The sequence below is a fragment of the Anas platyrhynchos genome, chromosome 10 (assembly GCF_047663525.1).
Source record: "Anas platyrhynchos isolate ZD024472 breed Pekin duck chromosome 10, IASCAAS_PekinDuck_T2T, whole genome shotgun sequence".
In the NCBI taxonomy this organism is placed as follows: domain Eukaryota; kingdom Metazoa; phylum Chordata; class Aves; order Anseriformes; family Anatidae; genus Anas; species Anas platyrhynchos.
In genome coordinates, this window is record NC_092596.1 from 2,492,027 (window position 1) to 2,518,198 (window position 26,172).

The 26,172-nt window shown below is 39.0% G+C and overlaps 1 protein-coding gene across 7 annotated transcripts in view; it reads right to left on the reverse strand.

Moving 5' to 3' along the window:
- The window catches only part of GRIA3 (glutamate ionotropic receptor AMPA type subunit 3), a 151,143-nt gene that overhangs the window by 108,352 nt on the left and 16,619 nt on the right, over positions 1–26,172 (reverse strand). For all 7 annotated transcript variants that reach the window (XR_011811650.1, XM_072042897.1, XM_027465322.3 and 4 more), the window contains one exon: positions 5,150–5,389. Coding sequence is in view for 6 of the 7 variants with exons in the window: in XM_072042897.1 (XP_071898998.1) it covers positions 5,150–5,389 (240 nt within the window). In the remaining variant the exon portion in view is untranslated. The remainder of the gene's footprint in view (positions 1–5,149; positions 5,390–26,172) is intronic.

Here is a 26,172-nt window from a genome sequence, read left to right on the forward strand (position 1 = left end):
TGCAGATGACACCAAGTTAGGTGCGTGTGTTGATCTGCTCGAGGGTAGGAAGGCTCTGCAGGAGGATCTGGATAGGCTGCACCGATGGGCTGAGGTCAACTGCATGAAGTTCAACAAGGCCAAGTGCCGGGTCCTGCACCTGGGGCGCAATAACCCCAAGCAGAGCTACAGGCTGGGAGATGAGTGGTTGGAGAGCTGCCAGGCAGAGAGGGACCTGGGAGTGATGGTGGACAGTCGGCTGAATATGAGCCAGCAGTGTGCTCAGGTGGCCAAGAAGGCCAACGGCATCCTGGCTTGTATCAGAAACAGTGTGACCAGCAGGGCTAGGGAGGTGATCGTCCCCCTGTACTCGGCTCTGGTGAGGCCGCACCTCGAGTACTGTGTTCAGTTTTGGGCCCCTCGCTACAAGAAGGACATCGAGGTGCTTGAGCGAGTCCAAAGAAGGGCGACGAAGCTGGTGAGGGGCCTGGAGAACAAGTCCTACGAGGAGCGGCTGAAGGAGCTGGGCTTGTTCAGCCTGGAGAAGAGGAGGCTCAGGGGCGACCTTATCGCTCTCTACAGATAAATTAAAGGAGGCTGTAGTGAGGTGGGGGTTGGCCTGTTCTCCCACGTGCCTGGTGACAGGACGAGGGGGAACGGGCTAAAGTTGCGCCAGGGAAGTTTTAGGTTAGATGTTAGGAAGAACTTCTTTACTGAAAGGGTTGTTAGGCATTGGAACAGGCTGCCCAGGGAGGTGGTGGAGTCACCATCCCTGGAAGTCTTTAAAAGCCGTTTAGATGTAGAGCTTAGGGATATGGTTTAGTGGGGACTGTTAGCGTTAGGTCAGAGGTTGGACTCGATGATCTTGAGGTCTCTTCCAACCTAGAAATTCTGTGATTCTGTGATTCTATGATCAGCTATGCTCAGGTTGTACTTTTGTGTTTCTGTGGCAGTAAGGATTAAAGATATAATTACTTTCAGAAATGAAAGGAGATACTTTGAAACCTTCTTACCACATAACCTAGAGCTTTAGACACACGCTATTGTGCCTCACCATTCACCTTGCCAATGTCAACCCATTAAAAAATATTTATTAGACAATGATAATCCTATTTACCAAATACTTTTCTTCCTGATCTTCAGTATCCTTAGATACCCACTGACAAACTGAATGAAAACTAAATGACAGAAGAATTTAATACTTCTAAGTCTCTAGAAGTATGTGGTTGCAATACCATAAAGCCTATGTGCATATCTGTCTGGACTGAGGTTCCACTGTGTAAGTTGTCATTATACAAACATAAAGAAAGCCCCTTTCCGGCCATACAAGGCTGATGTTTTAGGATGACTACTATGATCCAAAGGAAGAGGAAGAAAACTTGACGCACATTGCAGGAATCACTTGATGCTATTTTGTTTAAATGATCTGCATGACATAAATCAGTGTCTTTGTGCACAGTAGATATGATAAATCAAAATAACTTAAGACAAAATGCCTGTGTTGTGCTGACAAATGGGGAGTGAACAATCTGCACAAAACAGTGTTTCTCTGACAAAAATAACTGAATAACTGAAATGTTAGTTAAGAAAAATATGGAAATTTAAATAAACAAAAGCTTCAGTACTGCAATCTAACACACCAATTTTATAATTAAATGAAGAGAAGTGCTTCACTTTCACACAATATTAATAAGACTATGAAACCCACAAGCCTACCTCTCCGCACATTTGTACCAGAGTTACTCCAGTCCACTGGCTTCAGCAGAATAATATCTGACTTACAGTAACACAAAGCCAGAGGAGAAACAGACCTGAAGACTGGAAATAAACTTTTTTTTTTTTTGGTGAAATATAATCCTAAGCATGAGATACAAAAGGTGACTTTCCTGACAAGTGATATCCAAATTCTTAATGGATTTCTGCATGTAACCCGATCTCATTTCATCCTGACATAATCTTAATTAGTCTTAGTTCTACTGCAGAGATGCCTACTGAGGCAGTTAGCACCATATAATTAATCAGATATTTTGCATGCATCACAGCAACCAACAGTGTCAACTTACTGATTTGAGTTAATACAAACAGAAAACAGCCCTGCCTTTCCCTTTCACATGAACTAAAGCATGTGGCATGGAATGAACGTATGACTATATCCTCTAAGCACTGCTTAATGTCCTTTCTTCCCTTAACAATCTTTTCCTAATGCATCATTACTCTCTGCAAAGTATAATTTATTTTTTTTCTGCTGGTAGTAGAAGAACATACAATTTGATATTTCTCTTAAATTTCAGTTTCTTTACAGAAGTGTAAGTCCAACAGCTGAAATAAGCAATAAGACATAAGTCTTGCTGCTGGAATTCATAAATCTCACACTTTATACTTCTTTCTGTGCACTTTAGCAACAAAGTTCCTGTTTTTAAGAAACTTTATTTTGCACCTGCACATAAATATGCATTTGAGAGCACAATCTGCAACACTCAGTCATCTCATAGCAACAGAAAATAAAGTACTTACAATTATAAACATATACGACACTTACACACTAACTCACCAGATTAAAAGCTTCACCACCTCTCCATATAATTGTAGATCTTAACTTTATTCTATTGTTTGAGATTTGTCTTTTGTCTTCATTGCAAAAGCCAAACGTCAGAGTATTGTGCCTACTGTCACGGAGGGGGAAACCATATGATTATATTGTTTGACAGCGAAGAAGGAAAAAAGCACTGCTTAAGGAGAGCAGTTTTATAAAGAAGATGATTCTCCATTCTCCTAAGCTTTAATTGAAATAGTTCAGTAAGCTTGATAAAACCACAATAAGCCTTATTCAGTTTTGTATGGCACCTGCAATATGTTGTGGTATTTATCAATAGTAAATGTAATGTTTAATACATTGTAGTGTTTTACTTTAGCAGAACCTTGTAAAACTACTCGCAAGAACAATTTACTCCTTACCTAATATTCAACATAAGAAAGAGCAGTGTCATGTTCTGAAAATTCTCAGATTCTCAGAACAAACCAGTGAGATGACAATAATCTTCCTAGAAAGCCGGCAAAATAATGATAGTTCACTTTAGGAATGGAAAGTGAATTGTTTAACACCTCTCTACAGTGCTTGTGCCCCAAAGCAGTTAAGTATCTAAGACATGAATTATTAAAAATTGGAACAGCTCTAGTGTTTTCGTTTCCAGTGGTATCTCAGCATAAGGAATATATACAGCCTTATTTGCTATCTGATACAAAAAGTCATTCACCATTATTATTGTAGAAGTTCTTGGGATGTTTTTTGTATTTGAAGGCCTATCAAAGAGATCAGTCAGGCTACTGAGATTGCCAAATGTTTCAGGTGTGGTCATTCCTCATTACTGCCATCAAAAGAATATAATGTCTATTTCTCAGCGTCTAATGCTTTGCTCCCTCCTATATGTATCTTCTTAATTTATTTTAATTTTGGAAAAGCACAGCAATTATAGTTCTGATAAAACTGCTACCAGTTTGTTTTATAACCCAAATAAATGTACAGTAACATAATTAATTGTTCAGTTTTGTTCCTGTTTTAGTGAAGGCAAATATTTTATCAAGCAACAGCAGTGAGCATATATGTAAAGTAAGGAAAGATAAGATGTGGTAAGTGTATCTCAAAACACACACATATAAGAAACAACTCAAAGACCATCATCAAGCTATGTGTATGTACTGATGCCTCTTCCCTCCTGAAGACACAGGTCTTTTACCTTCTAACCCTAAGCTACATGTTATAATCCTAGAGTCACTTACGCTGTTCTCTAATTCAGATTCCCCATTCTGGTAGACTTAGTCTGAATGCCTGACATAACATATGGTTAGCATAACATGAATACTAGCCACAAATAACATCAAATGACATAAACCTTCCTTACTCAGATAACTGTCATAGTCACAGGAGCTTTCATTTAAAAGTGGACTAAATCACAAAATAAGATGCCTGGATAGTGGTTTTAAAAGTTTTAAAAACTAATGGCACTCTAAGATTTTCCATACTTTCCTACCTGACCTCATAGCTAGTGCTTTTCAAAGTTAGCAATACTCAGCATCTCCAAATCACTCAAAAAATGCTGAGCAAGCATTCAACTTTTATCAGGTACTTTATACATTATTTTGAACATATACTATATACTTTTTTGGGCAATGCTATTAATCTTCAGTGTGAAAAGCTGATCCACTGAAGACTTGATGTTTACCAATACGTAGTAGCCCAGGTCATCAGAAGTTTGTAATGGGAGCTGGGAACGAAATCAGAGCTTATCTGGCTCTCTCCAGACTCCTTTGAAGGTCTTGGAGTTGTTAATCATAAAATGGGTAAGAAAGACAGCAGTATATCTACCTGATGCAAAAATTGCTATGCAGGTAAAAACTGTAGCTCTGCAAAGTCAGTATATTCAGAGCAGCTGGCAACAGCTACTCCTCAGAAACATGCAAGATTCTTCACAGTAAATGGCTTCTGATGCACAGATCTCCCTTTGACAGGATTTGCTACCTTTGATGCATCAATTAGTCAGCAATTGGCTTAAGCATGGAAACACTGGTTTTATTATATTTTCATTTTGTAAAATATATCTCTGGTCACTCTCATCATGAATCTAAATTCACCTCTGAATATCCATGTGACATATCTAGAACATCTTTTCTCCAGCAGAGCCATAAAGCATATTATGCATTATATTCTTAGGCTGTCATTGATGCCTGGACATTTGAATAGTGTATCTTAGCATTGACTGTCTTTGTCCAGTGGCAGGAGAAACACACATTTATGCAAAGTGTTGAGGGATTTGCAATGTCACACACAGTGGAAGGTCTTGTTTAACAGCCTTTTTCATAGTGCCGACTTTATTCATCTTGCAAGGACTCAGAAACCCTGGCAAGAGTTGAGTCTGCAGTTCCATTGAAACCATTTATTCCAAATTGAATGCTTACACACCTAACATAAGGTCTTTACAAATGGGAAGTAATATGACAATACCTTCTTTTCATCTATCCTATCATTTTTGTTCCCTCAGAATAAATTTCTAGGACAATCAGCATTTGCAACCTGCATACAGAAGCAACTTGGGGTGGGCTTCACATAATGATTCTGGTAGTACTTTGTGGCAAGTTATAAAATAGCAAAGGCACTTAAAGCAATGGTGCTTACCCCGTTCAGTGTCATAGAGGTACACAAACTTTTCCCACTTATAATGGGTCAAGAGACTCAAGATGGCTCCTTTTAATGCTGGCCGCATCTGGATGACAAACTGCACGTCTGCATCTGTTGGGAAGCTGGGTGTGACGAAGGAAGTGTGAAGGGCTCCACAGAATGACGTTAGTGTGTTCATTGACATCTGGTCATAGAATCCAAAGATGGCATAAACGCCTCTGGAAAACTGTGAACAGACTAACAAAAACAGACAGAGGGGTTAAAATGTGAAATAAAATGAATGCAAACAATTTTTTGAAGTATATTTGAAGTAAGCCCTCTAAGCAATCCTGAAGTTGTTTTGTATGATGCAGTAGATGGAATGAATTTGTGAGATATTATATATTAATTTCAGTGTACCTGTGAGTTGTACAAACTTTCTGTCACAATTAAACTGGTCTGAGTATATTTTTAATTCAAATTGTGGTGCTACATTGTTATAATCCGCTAATCTTTCCACATTCCTTAAGAAACAAACACTGGATTACATTGCCTATCTGTAAAATACCTTCCCTCCCTTGAGTAGCACCTTGAGAGCTCTGTTAGCAGTTACACAACAAATGTCAAGTCTGCCTAAATATCAAAACATTAAGATGCAGTTTTCCCCGGCATCCCACTCTGATTCAGATTTGACTCAAAGCAACCTCACTGTTTCATTTCTTTACAGTCCATCACTCTGAAATCCCTGTAAGAAACCTGGGTTAGGTCTTTTTCAATGAGAAATTACGGTGACTTCTTAATAGAGTACTAAAATGTTCAGAAGCAATTTGGAAGGTGTATGGCTTACCAATATAAAGAATACCTATTGTTGCTTCGCGTGACAGACATTGATACTGTTTAACCTGGAGGTTTTTAGTGTTTAACCATGCTGGTGACCTGAGGAACTCATCTAGTGTCAGGACACAAAACTCAGCCAGAGGTGTTTTGTTTCATGTGTACTTATCTGGAGAAACACTGCATTTCCCAGACTTTATAGAGATCTGAATAATGACCATTTTGGGCAAAAATGAAAGTACTTCAATTTAGAAATGTAGTCAACTTTGTGGAAGTTGCAGGGAGAATGAGTTTTTTGTTGTTCAATTCTGTAGGAACAGAACAAATTTCTTGTGGCCCTGGGTTCTTCCTGTGGAGAGACTGCATCAGAGACACTGAAGAAACCTCACGGGTAGGATGCAGAGGTTCAGCTCTATAGTAAGGATGGTGATCACCACACAGATGAAGCACACTACAGCACAGCAGCACTTTACATCAAAACCTTTCTGCACTGGGATAAGCAGGTCCCATTTGTAATGAAAAACAAGTTTCCAAGAAAAATGGCCACTCAGCATCAACAATTCCACTTGTCAAGAGCTGGATTTTGCACCAATTTCCAACTAGCCCCATTAACCACTTTTGCCAAAACACTGTGTACTTTGCAGAAAGCAAGGGGAAGTTGTTACTGGTAAAGTAGACATAACTTCTACACAGAAATATACAGCATAGATACTTCTGCAAGTACCATCATGAAACATTTCCTAACATAAATGCTATTCAGAATCACCAAAGCCTGTTAAAGTAATTTTGAAAAGGTTTCACCACCATATTAGCTCATTACAGAATCACAGAATCAGAATCACAGAATTTCTAGGTTGGAAGAGACCTCAAGATCATCGAGTCCAACCTCTGACCTAACACAAACAGTCCCCACTAAACCATATCCCTAAGCTCTACATCTAAACGTCTTTTAAAGACTTCCAGGGATGGTGACTCCACCACTTCCCTGGGCAGCCTGTTCCAATGCCTAACAACCCTTTCAGTAAAGAAGTTCTTCCTAACATCTAACCTAAAACTCCCCTGGCGCAACTTAAGCCCATTCCCCCTCGTCCTGTCACCAGGCACGTGGGAGAACAGGCCAACCCCCACCTCACTACAGCCTCCTTTGAGGTATCTGTAGAGAGCAATAAGGTCGCCCCTGAGCCTCCTCTTCTCCAGGCTGAACAAGCCCAGCTCCCTCAGCCGCTCCTTGTAGGACTTGTTCTCCAGGCCCCTCACCAGCTTCGTTGCCCTTCTCTGGACCCGCTCAAGCACCTCCATGTCCTTCTTGTAGCGAGGGGCCCAAAACTGAACACAGTACTCGAGGTGCGGCCTCACCAGAGCTGAGTACAGGGGGACGATCACCTCCTTAGCCCTGCTGGTCACACTGTTTCTGATACAAGCCAGGATGCCGTTGGCCTTCTTGGCCACCTGAGCACACTGCTGGCTCATATTCAGCCGACTATCAACCATCACTCCCAGGTCCTTCTCTGCCAGGCAGCTCTCCAACCACTCATCTCCCAGCCTGTAGCTCTGCTTGGGGTTATTGCGCCCCAGGTGCAGGACCGGCACTTGGCCTTGTTGAACTTCATGCAGTTGACCTCAGCCCATCGGTGCAGCCTATCCAGATCCTCCTGCAGAGCCTTCCTGCCCTTGAGCAGATCGACACATGTGCATAGCTTGGTGTCATCTGCAAACTTACTGAGGGTGCACTCAATGCCCTCGTCCAGATCATTGATGAAGATATTAAAGAGGACCGGCCCCAGCACTGAGCCCTGGGGGACACCACTAGTGACTGGCCTCCAACTGGACTTGACTCCATTCACCACAACTCTTTGGGCCCGGCTATCCAGCCAGTTTCTAACCCAATGAAGCGTGCACTAGTCCAAGTCAAGAGCAGCCAGTTTCTTGAGGAGAATGTTGCGGGAGACAGTGTCAAATGCCTTGCTGAAGTCAAGGTAGACCACATCCACAGCCTTTCCCTCGTCCACCCAGCGTGTCATTTTGTCATAGAAGGAGATCAGGTTCGTCAAGCAGCACCTCAAATTGGTACTCAGTTGTGAAAATTTCATTTTCTTCCTGGAGGTCCAGATGCAAAAATAGAAAGGTTACTAAAGAACTTATTTAAGTGTTTAAGATATTGTAAAAGGACATGACCAGAAGTGGATACCAGCAGCAAATAACAACTGGCATATAGAAAACAGATGCAGATAGGGCATGGAAAGGGAATAAGAAATACTGGTTTCTGAAAGAAAAGTTTGAAGAAGTTCTCAACCACAGTGGAGAAAAGATATAAAAGAAGTTATAATACAGCTAGAATGTATTCCCAGAGGCATGACCAAGGAATTAAATACACAGGTTCAAAAAGCATTTTGTTAAACCATATACCAGCAGAATATAAAGTAGAAAAGCTACCATAAAGATTATCCACTGAAATAACAAACAAACAAAAAAAAAAAGCACTAACTTACAGGTAAAAAAAAAAAAGAAAAAAAGAGAAAAATAAGGACTACTTTAGAAAGGCTAGCAGTCTCCAAATCATTTCAATGACATAAAAACTCTCTAATTCCATGGGAATAACCACTGAAGTGGCTAGCAAGAGCTGAGTGTCCTCACATATACTGAGTCAGTACCTTACAGATTAGACTTCTTTTATGTATTTATTAATGGCCTAGTTTACCAGCTTTTGTGCAGATTCTTACTGTGGAGAAAGAAGAAAAGAGTAAGTCAGTGTATTCCAGGAAATATCCCAACAAGGGGCATCCCAGTGCAGGTGAGAGGAGAGGATCACCAACAATATCTTCCAACAAGCATAGACTCCTGCCCAGTATTATATTCTGATTCAGGTTTGTATTCACTGCAGATCTTTAACATTTTACAGGCTATCTATCTTGTATTAGTTTTTAATATCTTCATCTCTTAAGCTTCTATGCTTCTTTCTTTATACCTTATTTCTTCTTGACTATCTAATCTGCATGCACTGTAGTGTGCCAATGCAATTTTACTGGTCCATTTAAAAGGCAAATAAACCTTTGTTTTTATAAGGGGAAGATAAAAGACCAATTATCTTGGTCCTCAATGTTCACTTGCATTTTTGAACTCACAATTTTCCTATGACTTTGTAGCATTATATCTTTTGTTTACTCTGTGACCCAATCTCATGTGGTCAGATCAACATGCTGAACATCCACAAAGCCATGGCCATACTGCTCCTTGGTTTCCAAAAACCAAACACATCATTACACTTATTTTAATTACATTACCATTCTAACACCACGAATCTGTAAACAAAAATTAAAAAAGAAAACAAAACTTAATTTTAGGTAAATTTAGTTTTAGGTAACTAAACCTTAGCATCAAGCTCTTTATATAAACTATCTTCTATTGACAACAGGACAACCCTCATTTTAGAGTAAGAATTATGGTATTTTTCCTTAATTCATCACAGTTGATTTATGTTTGTTTTTCCCTCCTAAAAAAATGCAGATGGTCAAACACATATTTTGGCAATTAAAGAAATGATTTGGACAAATCCTGATGTAACCATTCATTCCATAAAAACAGTAATTTTATTTTTTTTTCTGAGATATATCTTTAAGATACTGTTCTTACTCACAGCTCTTTTTTTTGATACTGTTTCCAAGGACAGCACACAACCAAGTTTCTTTATTGCCTGATCCGAAAAAATTGTAACCTGTGTAAGTAAGGGAGAAAGGTCCCAAGTAGCTTTTATTCTAACGGTGGACCCCTTTTGGTCCTAATGGTGGACCATAATAAGCCATTATTTTGGCATTAGATGCAAGACAGATACAACTTTTTAAATGGAGACGTAACTCTGGGCTTGTCCTCAGAGTAAGTTAGCTGCCACATAGTATTTTTTTCAGCAGAGGCAGGGGTATATGACAGAAGCCTGGGAATTCTCAAGCATGTAAAGAGAAGATAAGGAACTTCCAGGTCATGAGGGATTGAATTGTTTTTTGCCAAGGAAAGGAAACACTCTGAGCCATAATGATCACTTTATTTTTTTTAAATAACAGTGATTTGTTAAAATAATAATAAAACAACAAAACCCACAAACAATGATAAAAAACACACAAGAACAACAAAAGCAAAACATAAACCAAACCAAAAACAATTAAATAAAAATCCTTGCTTCTCTATGGAATAGTAGCTGAACCTTCCTAAACCTCAGTGTAACTCACTGAACCCCTGACTTCGGTTGTTTTACTAGCAGATCCATCCTTTCTTCAGTCAAATCAGCCCTGCCACAGAAATTTAACCAGATTAAGACTAACCAGATGTGATTTTTTTCACTCAGTCCCCAGGAATGCTCCAGGCCAGAATCTCAAAAGATGCCCCATCTCATACAAGTTATTAGATGATTTGCATCTTCTTTAAATTTATTTTTTGCTTTCTATCTGTATTTATTTTTTCTACCTTTTAGTGACCGTGAATATCGCTGACACAGCAATGTTGTATAGGCTCTGACATCCCTACTATCTGTTGCCTGCAAGCTAATGTCAAATATTCTCTGACACCTATTATTTTATTTATTTATTTCTAATTCCAGTTCTCACTATAAAAAATTGAAACATTACTAGGGACATTTACAAGAAGGTTTGGATTTTGCTTGTTTAGAGAAAAGACACATAAAGCCAACAAAAGAAATACATGTATGTTAATGGATGGAGCTTAATATGCCATTTCCACCAGATGATGTCTTTGACAATGGACTTTATGTTACACGTGACCCTCATAATTGTCACATTTCTGACCATGGGAGCAGGAGCCTGGAAGTTTTGTAGTCAGGGGCTGGAGGTTACAGTATTTTAGACATTATTCCCTCTTCATCACTGTTTATATGGACAAGTAATTTCCATCTTGTTCACATCAGTATCTTGTAAAATGGGTCTGACATAATTAACCTACATCAAAGGGGCACTGTAAGGTCTGCTTTCTTGATAACTAAGCAGTTCTTTGGGCTGAAACTCTCTGCAGGAGTACAATGACAACTGACATTTTTGTGTGTTGCTCATACCATTTCCTCAGTTTTGTACTGTGCATTTCCCTCAGCTGTGAAATAATTTTATTCCCTCCACTTTCCTCTGCCAACTGTCTTGGATTCCACACAATTCTCACTGACATCCTCTGCCAATGGACTAAGGGGACTTTATATTGGAATAATACACAGTGTATCACAGAGTCCTGGCTATTTTCTATTTAGAGTCTCCATCTTACGACTTCCTTGCTATAACAATATGAGAGTTATCATTAATTCCACTTCACACAGCTCTTAGAGAGACTGACAATGCCTCTACTTCTTTCATTTAATACCCTGAATGAATAAGCACCCTCTCTCTATTTTGAGCCCCAAGGAGATCAGCACAGCAGTGCCCACGAATGCAGAAGGAGCTACTTTAGGATGCTCCAGGCGATCAGCCTTGAGAACTTGCTTTAAAGACAAAGTCACTGTATTTAAAATGAAAATTAAAATGAAATACAATTATCTGTTGCCAATAAAATCAGTTTTCACATTAAATTCTTAAGACTCTGAACGCTGTCAAGAAGAAAAGATTCCATGAATTGTTTAAAACTCAGCTGAAAAAAAAAAGCATTTATGAAAACATCCATTTCTGAGATAGTTAACAGTGAATATTCATGGCTGGGAGTGAACCAATGAAGTTACAGCTGAGAATTGGATCCAAATCCTACTGAGATATTGACCATAACATCAGTTCTCATTCTACTTAATACAGAATGTGCCATTACAAATAAAAAATGCTCTGCAAAAACAAAGAAACCTCACAGCAGAAAGCAAAACAAAATTATAATTTACTATTGTTACTTCATTTATGGCAACAAACATTTTTCTCAGTGGTATCACTGAAGTTCGTTTTATCCCATTCTTTTGATAAAACACTGCTCAACTTGCTCTGTCTAGTTCCTTCTTCATACAAAGACACTTCCTTTGGTTTGTACTTCTTTTTAGAAGAGCCAATAAGATAAAAACAGCATATTCAGGCACTGGGTGAAGAGGGAGTGAAGGACTTATTAAATTGCAAATGAAAGGCATAAGGATTAATCAATTCATATTTTACAAGCCCTTTACTAGAAAGCAATCTAAAATGAATGTCCAGATACAAGCACCCCCAAATACTCTCTGGTCAAGATGCTATTCAAGATCACTTTTGTCATCCCATCACAACCCCATTACACACTATTAGGTAACAGCCTTTATTTATTATCCACTTTTCATGATCGCTTTGATCACAATCACACCTCCTGGGTGCTGGGTGTTGTACAAATACATTTCCATAACCTTGGTGTCTTTCAGTATGCCTATTAATTTATGACCTACATGACTCCATTCATTAAATTTTATGCATTTTGGCCTTTATATATCCTACTATAGCCAAATAAAACTAACAATGTACATGAATTTGCTGCATGCTGGATCTCCTCTTCACACTGATTGAAACATTCGCATGAATTTTACGAGTGTATGAAAAATACCAGTTTGCAACAATAAAAATAGGCCACTTAGGCTATAACAGTGCTAGTACGAGCACTAACAGTGCTGATTCTCATGCACACCATCATGGCAAGAGGTGCCAGTTGAGCCTTGCACAACTGCTCTTAAGAAAGAAATGTGTATCTAAGGTCAAATCCTTCTGGACACGAAGGCTGATGAAAGGCCTACTTTCAGAAAGCACTCAGAAGCAAGTTCATTTAGGTCTGATGTACTTCAGCCATTAGCATAATTTTACTCAGGTAGAGGTAAACCCTGACCCCCTCTGTCCCTAAACTGCCAAACTGACATATATGCAAATAAAATATTGGTAATTAAAAAAACAGCTAGCATACTTTAAATGTCATTAACAATGACATCTGTGAGCACCAAATGGTAAGATGGACAGAAAGTCACACTAAACACCACTTTGACTTTCCTGAGAAAGATGTGCTTAGCTTTGTAAAAGGTATTCTTCTATTCAGAGAATATACACAGATGACCTGAGTGGCTTAGGACACGCAATGAACTTTTGCTGCTATTACCTATACGCTTACTGTTTGGCTCCCATGCTGCTTCCAAGACTAAGATTATGTAGAATCTGAGGCATTACACAACTTCTGCTTTCAGGTTACTGGCCACAAAGCTAAAAAACAAAACAAAACTTATGTAGCACCTTGATTAAACTCAAGCACAGAATGAGTATCTTGTCTTGCAAACCCACTAAATTATCATAAATGTTTCATTTTTTCTTAAAGAAAAAGAAAAAAAACACATTATATTCAGAATTTCCATGTTTACAACACATTTCTGATGGTGGAAGAAACATGGGAGTCAACTCATCCAGTGTGCAGGAAAAGTGTCAGCCCTTTATTAGTAGGTCCAATTCCGAAAACATTGTTTAACCAGAATCAATACCACACACTGATCTTTTAAAATTCCCAGGATCCAGAGTTGTATAAGAATATATCTTTTGAAAGAATATTAAACAGATTAGCATGGCTCAGTTTGAAGGATAATCTATTGGAGCTTGAGGGAACCATAATAGGTGGTTTAAAGCTTAAAATGGATTAAAGGTGAGAGGAGATATGACATGCCATACAAATCAACGAACTTCTTGGAGCATGATTTAAAAAAAAACATATTAAGTTTTCGAGGACTATACTTAAATATGTGCTAATCAGAATACTACATTGTCTTGCTTGTACCTTTACAAGATGGAGTTCAAACTCTCAGATCAGCCACTGCAACATTACAGATATATTTTTTATTTTCAAACACATCCAGGCAATGGATGGTTCTTATAGAATCACAGAATCATAGAACGGCTTGGGTTGGAAAGGACCTTAAATACCATCTCGTTCCAACTTCCTGCCATGGGCAGGGATGCCGCTCACTAGATCAAGTGGCCCAGAGCATCATCCAACCAGCTCTTGAACACCTCCAGGGATGAGGCATCCACAACTTCTCTGGGCAGCCTGTTCCAGTACTATACTGTTAACAGTCCCCTTTCCATCCCAATCCCACCACCTCCACAAGCTGCTCACAAGGTTTCCTTTAAGTTTTGAAGGGGAAGACATCAATTACATACCATGCAGTTTAAAATAAAAGGCTTTTAGAAATGTTTTGTAACACTGCTGCAAAGCTCAGATATAAATGCTGTGGATTTGTTATTCATGAGCTCTTCCCCTTACTGCCCATGTTGGTTCTGACACCAACGGAAGTATTAGGAGGAGGTGCAGCAAGAGGTTTCTCTTTCTAAGTGGTTAAACTCACTGTTGGAGAGAAATGGAAAGGCACTGGGTATCTGCATGACTTTCAAATATGCAGTATTTGATGAAGAGATGTTTCTGCTCAGTTTCTCCAGGACAACCATGCCTTGCCAACAACAGCACTATGCGCAAAGCCAACACTGCTCCTGATAGCCAGCTTTATGTCCCTGGATGTTTATAGTTTGGGCACTGGCCTTAACTTCAAGGAGAGTTACAGCCTTACCATATGGATATAAAGCAGTTCACTGAGCTTTTGCCTTTTGAGAAAACCACACTCTCCATTCTCCCTGAAATGTAGAAGATAAGCTAATACCTGTGGGAGGGAGTCAGAGGACCTTCCAGTTTTCCCCAGGAGAGTCTAAATATATTCACAGTAAACAATGGTAAATTGTGTACTTCACATCTTAAACTCCATCTCATGCATCATGACCATTCCCTGCAGAAACATGGACATTGTGCACACAACGCTAGTACATACCATGCACTTGAGTTAAATAACTGTTTTCTATTTGTTTTACCATTTAAGATGCTTTTTATTTTACATTAGTATGTTACGCCAGTCTAATTACTTTGGATTGTAACTATTTCTAGCATTTTCTGAAGCAATTTTTCTAAGAATGTTGGTGAGAGGAAAAACATGAAAAAAGTTGTTTCAAAAGTCATTCAGTTATAAAACACCAAGAAATTTAGCAGCAATTTACTTATAAACAGCCAATATACTCTACTAATATGCATATTCTAATAAACACATAGTAACATTTGATAGTTCAACATAAAAACATGAATGTTTCTATAATTTTTTTCAAAGTAACAAGAGTTCTGCAAGACATTAAGCACAGTGCTTTGGAAGAAAAAGACATGCCATAAAAAGCATTTTTAATGTGAATTCCACATAATCTGGTACACCAGGGAATATCCTAGTCATCATCTATCATCATCATTTTCAGACATGATGTGTATCGTATATATCTCATCAATACTTTACACAGCAGGCAAGAAAGAAGCAAGCATTTTGTGGCATGAAGGAAAAAAAAAACCCACACACCTATCAAGAAATGGCAGCATTTTGCAGACTGGGGTTGTTATGCTGAACATTAAACTGAACACCACAACGTACTAATAGTTAAAGGCAATCAGATCTGCAAATCAGTGGCCAGATAGCTACAGCACTTTGATATTCTAAAGGGATTTCTTACTCATTTTATTGGAACATCCCAGCACAGAGGAAGTAGAAAGACAGACATATTATTAAATGTATGCTTGTTCAGCAGATCCTCCTCTATGTGATTTGAGAAGCTGACTTCATTCTGGGCCACTGTGGTGAAAGGCAATATATCAAAACAAGACTCTGGCAGCATGATGAAAGATGAGCTGAGTCTGCTGAGGTGGTACCACTTATAGGCCTGTGGGGATATATTATGGAATATGAGATAGAAGAGACAAAACAGAAAACACACCTGGAATCAATGAACTGGGGAAAATTCACCATGAGGTAAAGGCCTGGATTAAGGCTGTCCAAGGGGAAAGGGGATGTGACTGCCAGCACAGCAGCTGTGCAGCCTCCAGCTCTGGACAGTTTCCAGTTGGCTCTATGGATGCTGAGCATGGTACTGGCTGACTGACAGCGCACTTTACCCAAAGCAACAGTCCCTAATACTTTCTTGAAGGCTCTGCAATACTATTCCAGCAAGCACTGTCTCTATATGTGCATCTTGGATGAATGGGTTAGATTTCAGGTTACTGCATTTCCTCCTGTTGTTTACTCAAGCTTCATGGGGCTAAGCAATTCTCACCTGCTCCTCGTGTCCTTCAGTTGTCAGCTTACTGGTCTGAGAGACTTCACATCAGCTAACGCAAAAAAGGGGAAAGAACTGTGAAAACCTGGCTTCTGCAGCCAGGAAAATCATTTGAAGATGCTCCTTAGGGAGCAGTCCAAGTCCAGTCCAAGTCCCCACCACTGGAAAATGTCCCAACAACTTCAGCGAGCGGTGGACTAGCACTGTGAGGCCCATTCAGTACACTGAAAGAGCAAACTACAGGACCACAAAAACTAAATCCCAATATCCTCTAAAAAATTAAAAACACCTCCACTTCCCCCATTTTATTATATTCTGTATCACATCTATCTGCCTTGCTGTCTAAAGAGGCTTTGTTACCAGCCCCCTGTATCTTCATGATCACATCTGACAATAATTCACAGATCAGTACCCTCAGCTAAGTCAGTGCCTTATTTACAGGGAACAACAAGAATATTATTGTGTAAATTAGGCATAACCACTATTTATCAAGCTGGGTTAATTGGCACATAACAAAAGAGTTGTCTGGTGCACAGCTGAATAATGTGAAAGCCAAAATTGATAGAAATGATACAGCAAAAGCCTGAGTGTGAAAGAAAAGTCACATTGCCACGTGTTAATTCTTAATCGAGTTCTGCCCTTTCAGAGGAGAAAGTGGCCAAGTGAGACAACAGACCATGTTTGAAATTATTTGTTAATCTTGGAGGGTTTGGACAGATTGCTGTAGCTTTAAATACTGATTCAAACCCTGCTGTCAGCCAGCAGCATAGTAAAATGCTAACCTGGTGCAACTCCACTGCTTTACTGTGGTCAGGAGTAGGAATCCTCCTATCTTCTCTTTACAGAGAAGAGCAACATGCCTCGTACCAAAGCCAGACTAGCAGCCCTTTTGTCCTACTCAGGAGGTCGCAGAAGTCCTCATCAGAAATCTAGTGTTTTATGAGACACTAGGATGGGGCAGCACTTGAATTTCTGCAGAACCGCCAACAGCTGAAGAACTTCAGCCTGGTCAAACTTACTCTGCACGCACAGAGCTGCTTCACTGATAGCAGCAAGATTTTGCTAAGTGTCCTGGATCCCAAAGCTGTGTGCATGAATGGCACATACCTAAGTGTTTCTGTGAAGAGGCACACACTGAAGTATGCGCACAAGACTGAGTGGGAGCTGTGGACCCAAGAGGTAGGATTCAACTGGTAAGAGGTCCCCTTTCAGTTCTGTATTGCAGTCTAGCTGTATTAGGGGTATTTGCATGATTTAGTCGACTTACATCATGGCTTTTCCAGGTTTGACTAGTCTCTTCTCTACAGTCACCTACTAAAATCTCTGCTAGCAGAAATGCACCTGCCAATCTGTGACTTCAGAGAACTGCCAGTTCTCCCACCTCTCTATCTCCAACTTTTTTGTAGAGTTAACATCAGTGGGATACAGTAACTGCTTTGTATCCACATATTCCTAACCAAGAGGCTTCCAAAGCCTGAACTACTGATGCCCGCTTATATAAAGTCTAAAGTGGCTCAAAGAGAAATTTTACAGCTTTATGTGCTAAAGCATCTTCGTTGCTCCCCCCTTTTAAAAAAATATATTTATTTTTAAGCTTTACTTCAAACAACATCTGCAGTACCCGGCAGTTCTTTTAACTGAAAACAGAGAACGTGTGTGCTGCGTATTTGTTGTTTCAAATGTTCAGCTAACCAATCTGCTCACTGCAAACTTAGTGTTTTCACATTCTGAGCTCCTTTGTACATGACCAGATTTAATCATGTGTACTGTATTTCAAACATAGGCCAACTTCTGTATAACATTTTTTTGCATGTGTATAAGATATACATTCAAGCAACTTTGTTGCTATTGAAATAAGTATATTTTCAACTCTTCAATCATCTATATCAGACATATTTTCCAACTCATTCCTCAGCCCTCTTGGTTCACAGAGGTGCTCCATCCTCATGGATGCATCAGTAACCTTACTCTAAATCCCTTTGTGATTGCAGCATTTATTAGAAGTATCTAAAAAGTGCTCTTCTCTGGCTTTTCACAACAATCATTAAATCTGATAATACCTTTCTTGTATTAGTAACATCAACAAATTTCAACAATCCCGCAAAAACACTGTAAACCCAGTAGAGAGAGGAAAACTGAAAAGTCCAAAACAGCAAAGAACTCTCAATGCTATTCAAGTCTTTTCTGGTCATGGAACAAAGGTACTAATCCTTATGGCAGAAAACAAGTATTAATTTCAAAAGAGCTGTGGATGCCTCCCTCAATAAGCCACTGCAGTGGATTTTCCACAGCACTTAATCACTCCTTGTGGCACCATAAGGAAATTGCCCCGTTAGGGGGTATTGCTCAGCCGAGGAACATGCATATGAATCTCACCAGTGTCTCCAACACAACTGTGCAAATCCAGCAATACCCAGATCAGTTCAGCGCTTTGGGAAATGGCACGGAAATAGCAGTGTGTACCTCTAAGACTGTAGTTCCTATAGCCAATCTACCACCACCAAACAGTTTAACTATAGTAGTTTGGATGACAGATGACAATAAACTTCCCTGTCTTAAGAAAAGTTCTTGCATGATGGTAGAGTTGTTGATGTGTGGCAAGCTGTAGGATGAGTTCTTTATAGCAGGCCATTGCCACCTTGAAGGCTTGTCCCTGTTGCTGGTTATCCCTTGTCTGCAGCACCACCTGTGTCATTGAATAAAACTGTGCAAAGGATGGGAGCGATCTTACCAAGAGATAAACTGGGGAGAAACACTGCCAGTTCTGGGTGGCATAGACTGGTTCTGTAGGTAGGGAAGCTCTCATTCCCAGCTGGCACAGGCATAACCACTGGAGGAACTGTATCAAGAACTCGGTGAAAATGTACCCCTGTCCTACCAAATATAAATGCATTACACTAATTAACAATATCTTCCAGGTCTTAGAGATTAATGACTCCCAGTTTTAACTTGCAAATCAGTGCCAATTGCATTTTAAAATTAGAATAAATATTTTTCTTTTGTTAAAACAAGTATAACAGTCATCAAGGGAAGCATTCACATCATCCAACAAAAAGCAGCTCATCACAAACATAGCCTAAAACAGGAGATTTCTCTCTTTCTTTCTCCCCAAACATATATACACCTGATGTAATTCTATACTGCTTATCAAAACAGCAGACAACAGGAATTACTATGAGAATGTCTTTGTATTTGCTTAAACTAATACACAGTGTGAAGGCACTGCTAGGCTATTGTTACTGAATTTTCCTAGTCTGATTTTCAAGCAGATCGATGGTGTCAATTCTTTTAAAGCAGCCCATTGACAGATTACTTTTGGACTTTAAAAATTTTGTAGGCCTTCGAATAGATTTATTTGGTGAACTCAGGTAGTATAGCTTCTCAGATAGATTAATGGACTAAGTGAAGTGACTCTCCAGACTATAATAGAAGGCGCAAGAGACTCCATTTTCCCAGAAACGTCAGTTATAGGCACAGAAGACTTGTTTGTACTCTGATTGTCTCTGTATATTTTTCATTTACGTGAGCTAATCCAGGCCCTCCTTCCCACTGGCAATGTTATCAGCAAGACAATACCTTCCTATAACAAAAATAATACAGAAACTTGCATGAGGAAAATGAATTTGATAACAACAGAATGACATTCTTACAATGATCTAATACACTGAAGACACAAAGATTCAAATCCTCCAGTGGAGCAGCACAGAAAGGACTGATGTATTCATCAGCCCCTCCAAGCTTCCTGAAGAAGCCCAGACATTGTTTCTTACCTCCTGGTCTACAGAGCTCACCTATAACAGAAAAACGGGCATCAAGTCTCTCTGTTACGCCGTTCTTTGTCTTTGGGGCTAAATTCTCTGTTGATCTGCGGTAAGTAATCATGAATTATTTAAAAATATTCCAGATTTGTTTATAATCTTCCTTATCATAGCAATACACTTGTAACTTCCTTTCTGGTTAGCAGAATGGTTTTGAACCCTGAAATTACTGTATGGATGTATGGCAAGTTACTGACCTTTGTAAGTTTTCCACTAAACTAGGAAAAGTTTACAAAAACTTGCAGAAATGCAAACACAGTTAGGTTGTCAATGGTTGTAATTAAACACAGCCAATCCAGTATTTCAGAAAGTTGTGTGGCCTACAGAATCTCAATCAAACCAAATGTTGAGCTCCAAGGACAGAAAATGCCAATATTTTGTAAGCATCAAAAGCATTAAAAAACAACAACACATGCACAAAACAACCCTGCCTGACTCTCCATTTTTCTATAGCTCAGTGCAACTGGTCCTAAACGAAATCCTATTTAATCCATCCTGCAAAGGAAAGCAACCAGGATTTGAGTTACTGTATTGGAAGTGCTTATTGTTCAAGTAGTAAATTCGTGCTATTCCAGCTTCTTTTTCTTATCCTCTTTAATGTATTTGTTCCATCCTTGATTGGTTACAAAGTCATTTTTTAAGGATCATTTTCAAGGTAGTTTTCTGCATTCAACCCAGATCTCTCAAGAATTTTTATGGATTTAACAGCATGCTTTTATAAACAGATCTTCCTCTCTTCCTTGCTACTGTATAAAAATGAAGGCAAAAAGTGATAGAACTAACACAGAGATGCAATCCTGCAACATCAGAAATTGCTGCTACATGTGCAAATAAATTAGAAAATAAAAAAGGAAGAAATTATTTGCAAAAAAAATTTTAATCATTTCAAAATTTATGTGTTCTACATGGCTTCAGGTAGTGGCCAGCTGACAGGAGCTTCCTCTTTAGAGGAGTCAGAAATACTCTTAATCCATCCTCTTATTTTGTTATGGGAACTATATGGAACTACAGGAACAGAAAGCGAGATTGCCAGAAGCAGAATAATTCACTAACCATGAATATATGGATATACACTACATATTAGTGCAAAATGGAATGAGTATGATTTACTTTCTGGTTTTCGGAAAGAAAGCTTCCTTTCCAGGAAATCTACTCACGATGCAACAAAAATTTTTCAAAACAGCACCAGCAAAAACACTAAGGTTGTGCCCTAGCGGGGAGCACTTAACAAAATTTCACATCTTTGAAAGAAGTGCAACATAACTCTCTTGATGCTGGATCCTCTTCTAAGCTGTGGCTTCCATTTATGTACTTGGCCCTCTCCTTCCCCCTCCCAGCCCCCAGATCCAAACTATTCTCAAATAAAAAGTGTCCTGTTATCACAAAATTAACTTTGAATAAAAATATATCATGAAGTATAATTTTAGGGAATAAAGAGAAACCACTGAACTCACACAATAAAAATATTTTCTCTTACCAAAAGGAACAATCAAGCAAATGTAAATGAGTACAGTGTCTGATATTTTTATGATTGTCTTCACATTTTCTTCAGCTAAGCAGAACAGATGTGATGGGTCAAGCAAATAAGTGAAACGAATAACGCTGTACAGAGCTATAGTCTTCTGACAAACCATATTCTGAAGTTTACTTCTAAAACTCTTATATCTACAGAGTGCAGTCAAACTTCCCAAAAAGGGAGAGAATCCAAAGCATGTTTGGTTATTTACACTCAATGATGTGGGAAATGCAAGATAATTAAATTATTCTCCTAAAAGATTTATTTCTGAATGTCAGGTTTGGGTTATATGGGGGGAACGAGTGAGTATTATCCCACACCATATAACTTAACTCATTTTTGTGAGACTTTTCTCATGAATCAAGCAGTCATATCATGTGTAGCTTATTAAGAAATATTACTGATTACAGTAATATTACACTACAATGTCACTGAATGTATAGTCTAAAATTTTGTCCCTGATACAAGCTGATGTCTGTAAAAATAGGAGAGATGTCTTTCATTCAGACAGCATTTTTCAGTGGAAAATTAAAAAACAACAAAACCAAAGAAGTAAAATCCAAAAAGAAAAAAAATAAACGTAAAAAAAAAGGAAAATCAACCACACAAGGAAATATGATTCAGAAGATAGGATTCTTCCTCAAAAATTGCACAGTCGGGGTTTCTTTGTTCAAAAAGTTAAATTGCTGCCTAAGCTTAGAAAAAAGATCCTCGAACAGATGACCCTGGAAAGACTTGGTGAAGAGCTTGGGCTTCTGACCAAGAATTACATCAGTGTCTCTGAGAAACAGCCACTTATTGATAAGCAAGCCCACATACTCACCCTGTCTGACAGGACAAAACCCCAGGAGCTGGGATCTGCCTGACTTCTGACGGAAGGTGACAGTGGAGGCTGCTCACAATGGGTACTGCGACTAATAAAGATCAAAGCACGGGCGTAGATTAGGGCATCCAAGCAGCACTTCATACAGCTGAACTGTTAATGTGTATATGAAGATGTGCACAGAATATTGAAGAATATCATGCATAAAGACTACAAACCATATATATGCATCCTACAAGCTACAAGCCGTATATATGCATCCTTGCAAATGACAATATTGCCCTTCCCTATCTCATCCTCTGCCTTTGCTTTCTTAAGAGTACAGGTGGCCACCACATATAATCCTTATTACCACAAATGACCTTGTATTTTTAAAATAAATTATCGGTACCAGCATAGGCATTAGAAAGAGAAAGAATTACGCACTGGGGCTTGTGGCCCTACACTTAGGAGACTTGATTCTCCATGTGCTTACACACATGCTTAACTTACAGAGGCAGCTCTGCTCAGTTTTCATGAAAACTGTCATGTGGGCAAAGTTAGTAATATTTGTGCTTGCAGGCTTGTGCACTGGACAGCCAGACAAAGGCAAGCAGGACAAAATCAATCACATTGCAGCTCCGCAGAAGAAAGAAAAAATAGCAGGAAATTCCTTGTGATTTCCAAGAAATTCTCCTCTGTACTCTGAAGTAATGGCATAAAGCATCCCAGTTTTATTTTCTCTCTCTTTTTTTTTTTTTTTTTTTTTTTTTTAGAGAGAGAAAGAGAGAGAGGAGAGACTCACCACTAAAGATTTCCCTATCAGACTGTCCTTTCCACCACTGAGGAAACTAGAAAAGCAAGGCTGTTGAGAATACATACCAAGCAAAAATACCTGCTTTTCAACTGAAATAGTCAACTGAATAGTCAAACTTACATCCGTGCTTTAATTAGAGATAAGGGGAGCACCTACTGTTTGCATTTACAGTGTATCTGGTTCATGAGCAGCAGGAGCAGGTTCAGTCTTCACAAGTGTTCAGCTTGTGCTGCTCTGATGCATAATTTCAGCAGGGGAGGCTTCGATAACAATTAAGTGGAGTCATTCACAGCTGAAGAGACCCCTAAATTTTGGCAAGTGCAGAAGCTACTGTTTTATCCTTCCTACTGTATCTCACCAGCTGTTGCACTCCACAAATTATTGGAAGACTCCATCTCTCACTGTGTGTGCTGATGGCACAGGGTGGTGGTGGGGGGAGCTGTTCTCCCACAAACAAATAGAATATTTATTCTGCTAACTCAACATTTTTGTTGAGTTAGCAGAATAAATGAGCATATAAATGAGCATATAAATATCATGTCTCATAATGGGAAACTAAATTTTTTGAGAAATTTGAGGAATTTTAAAAAAATAACTCACCATCAATTAATGTGATTACAGCAGAAATGAAAGAAAGCAGAAAGCAGAAAGAAGCAGATGGATCTTGCTAGGATCTGAAGCACCAATAGCAAGAGATGCTCAAATGAAGCTTTTTCATTGTTACACATGTATTACATATTAGTAAGGAAAATCTCAGAGTACGAAGTAAAAGGAAAAATGATCAAGAGAAAGAAACTGATTTTTAGTAGTTTACACTGTGGAAAATTGCAATTAAAGTTAAAAAATATTCCATTTGAAAACTATCATAGGTAAGGCAAACTGAAGAATATGATCCTTTGGAACTGACCAACACACAAATTAGTAAATATTTCTATCCATTATATTGCCCAAAAAAACTAACTACTAAATACCATTTTAAGAATAATGTTGATGTAAATCAGCTTCCATCCACTTTAACCGCACATAGTAAGTCAGTCTGCTCCAGGTGTGAGGCTGGATTTACATATTTTATGAATCCTTAAATGCAGCAATTTAAGAAATTTGCTACAATTTCAAATATATGTTAAAAACACACACCCAGGCATCCTGCAGTCACACCTGTCACCATACCACGTGTACCACTCAAGTTATGTTCAAAGCACCAATTAACACAGCTAAATATAGGGAAGGTCTGCTCAGGGAAGGTCAGTTGCACTAGTCTAAATTCGGGACAACTACAGGCGATGATATTATTTCAGATGGAATCAAATAAAAATTAGTAAAATAAAAAAAATGCTCTGGGCAGTTTAATCTGTTTTTGAGCACTCATTACTACAAAGCAAGACCATTGAAATTTTAAAGCACATATTTTAAAGTACTTAAAATCTAATCTTTATTTAATGACCATAGTTTTTCAAAAGATGAATCATTGAAAATACAGAGCAATGCATCATTGAAAGACCACATCCCATAAAATGAGGGAGAGACTTTTCTTTCAACTTTTGGGGTTTGCTTAGCACTGAGTTAGAACAACAGATTGTTCCAGGGAGGGGACAGAAGATGCATGGAGGGGCCATCTGCTCAGCTTCAGCAGCGAATCCCTCCTTCAGCAAAAGGAGGATGTGATGGAACACCCAGGCAACTGGGATACACACCATTAGCTAAGCGACAGAATGAAGGATGAAAAACTTTGGACGGTAAGTGTGGGCAAAGACAATCACTGCATCACTTTTTTTTTTTAATATAAAAACCAAGAAAGATGAAGGTACTTGCTCTGAAGCCAGAAAACCAAAACTGTGGTAATAGAGTAGACTGAAATGGTCTTTTTTTTTGTCTGCATCTTCTAAGAAATCCTTTAGTAAGTTAGTAAAATAGCAATTTCTCCGTCCCCACAGCAGAAGACTATTTAGTCCAGTTAGCAGACACTGCAGTTTCACCATTTCATCTCTTTTCAACATAAATTTATTAACTGATCATTTCTAATGAAGCCATTATAATATTTTTCAGAGTCTGCTATTCCATTCTCTTCTCCTTTAAGTTACTTTTAATATTCTTGAATTAGGACTAAGGAAAGACTATGTATACATTGTGTATAAGGATGTATAAGGTGTATAAGGATAATTCAGTGTACCATTTCATAACCCAGCTGTCAACAGACACAACATTTTTATAATACATGTATTGTATGTGTGCCAGTACGAGATGAATAGTGCCGTAACTATAATCAATACTGTTCATTCAAACAACTGGCAGAAGCATTTCAGACAACTGGCAATTTCATCAGTTTCACTGGGCTGCCCAGAAATAAACAGCTTGAGATGAATGAATGATCTCTGTGGTTATCTATAAATAACACTAATCTCAGCTGTTTGTTTTAGGAGGTTCATCACTGGGAACTACACAAGGCTCATATCAGAGCAAAAGGCATGGCAGGCTTCAAGAAACTGAAGAAATGTTGAATTTTCCTGTTGTTTATTCATTTACACAATTATTGTATTTACATACAGGCTCCACTGAAAGCACCAGAACCCCCCCCTGTTGCAGCAGTTCCAGCTCTGCGGGGAATTCGCATGGTCCCAAGGAGTCATGACCATCTCAAAGTCAAACAGGATTCAGAGGAAGCTCCAATGACCTGAGTAAGCCTACCCTGAGGGTAACCGATGTCAGATCTGAGGAAACCTAAGTGACTTGGGGATTTTTAACTACTTCAGTGTTAAACCTGCCCACTCTCCAAAGAGGTTTTGAGACTGAAATATGCCTCACAGCTCAATGGGAATGAGACTGAAGCTGAGGCTGACGGGTGCGAGGTGACGAGGTGAACCCAGGCAGACAGGGAACAGACGGTGCCATTTGCAGGCCTGTTCACTGTCTCCATAAAGTGAAAGAGCTCTTTTTTTTTTTTTTTTTTTAATTATGCTCTATCTGCTCCTGCCTTTCAAAGCAAGGCAGGCACAGAGAACAGAGGAAAAAGAACAAAGGCAGCTGACTAAAGGGAAAAAACACATCTCTGCGGGGTCCAGATCCCAAATAAGACTTCCAAACCCACAAAGATGGATCCACCTGCTGCAGGTGAGGCAACTTGCCCCGCCTGGCAGCTGGGCTGGGTCTCTGGGCTGCCGCA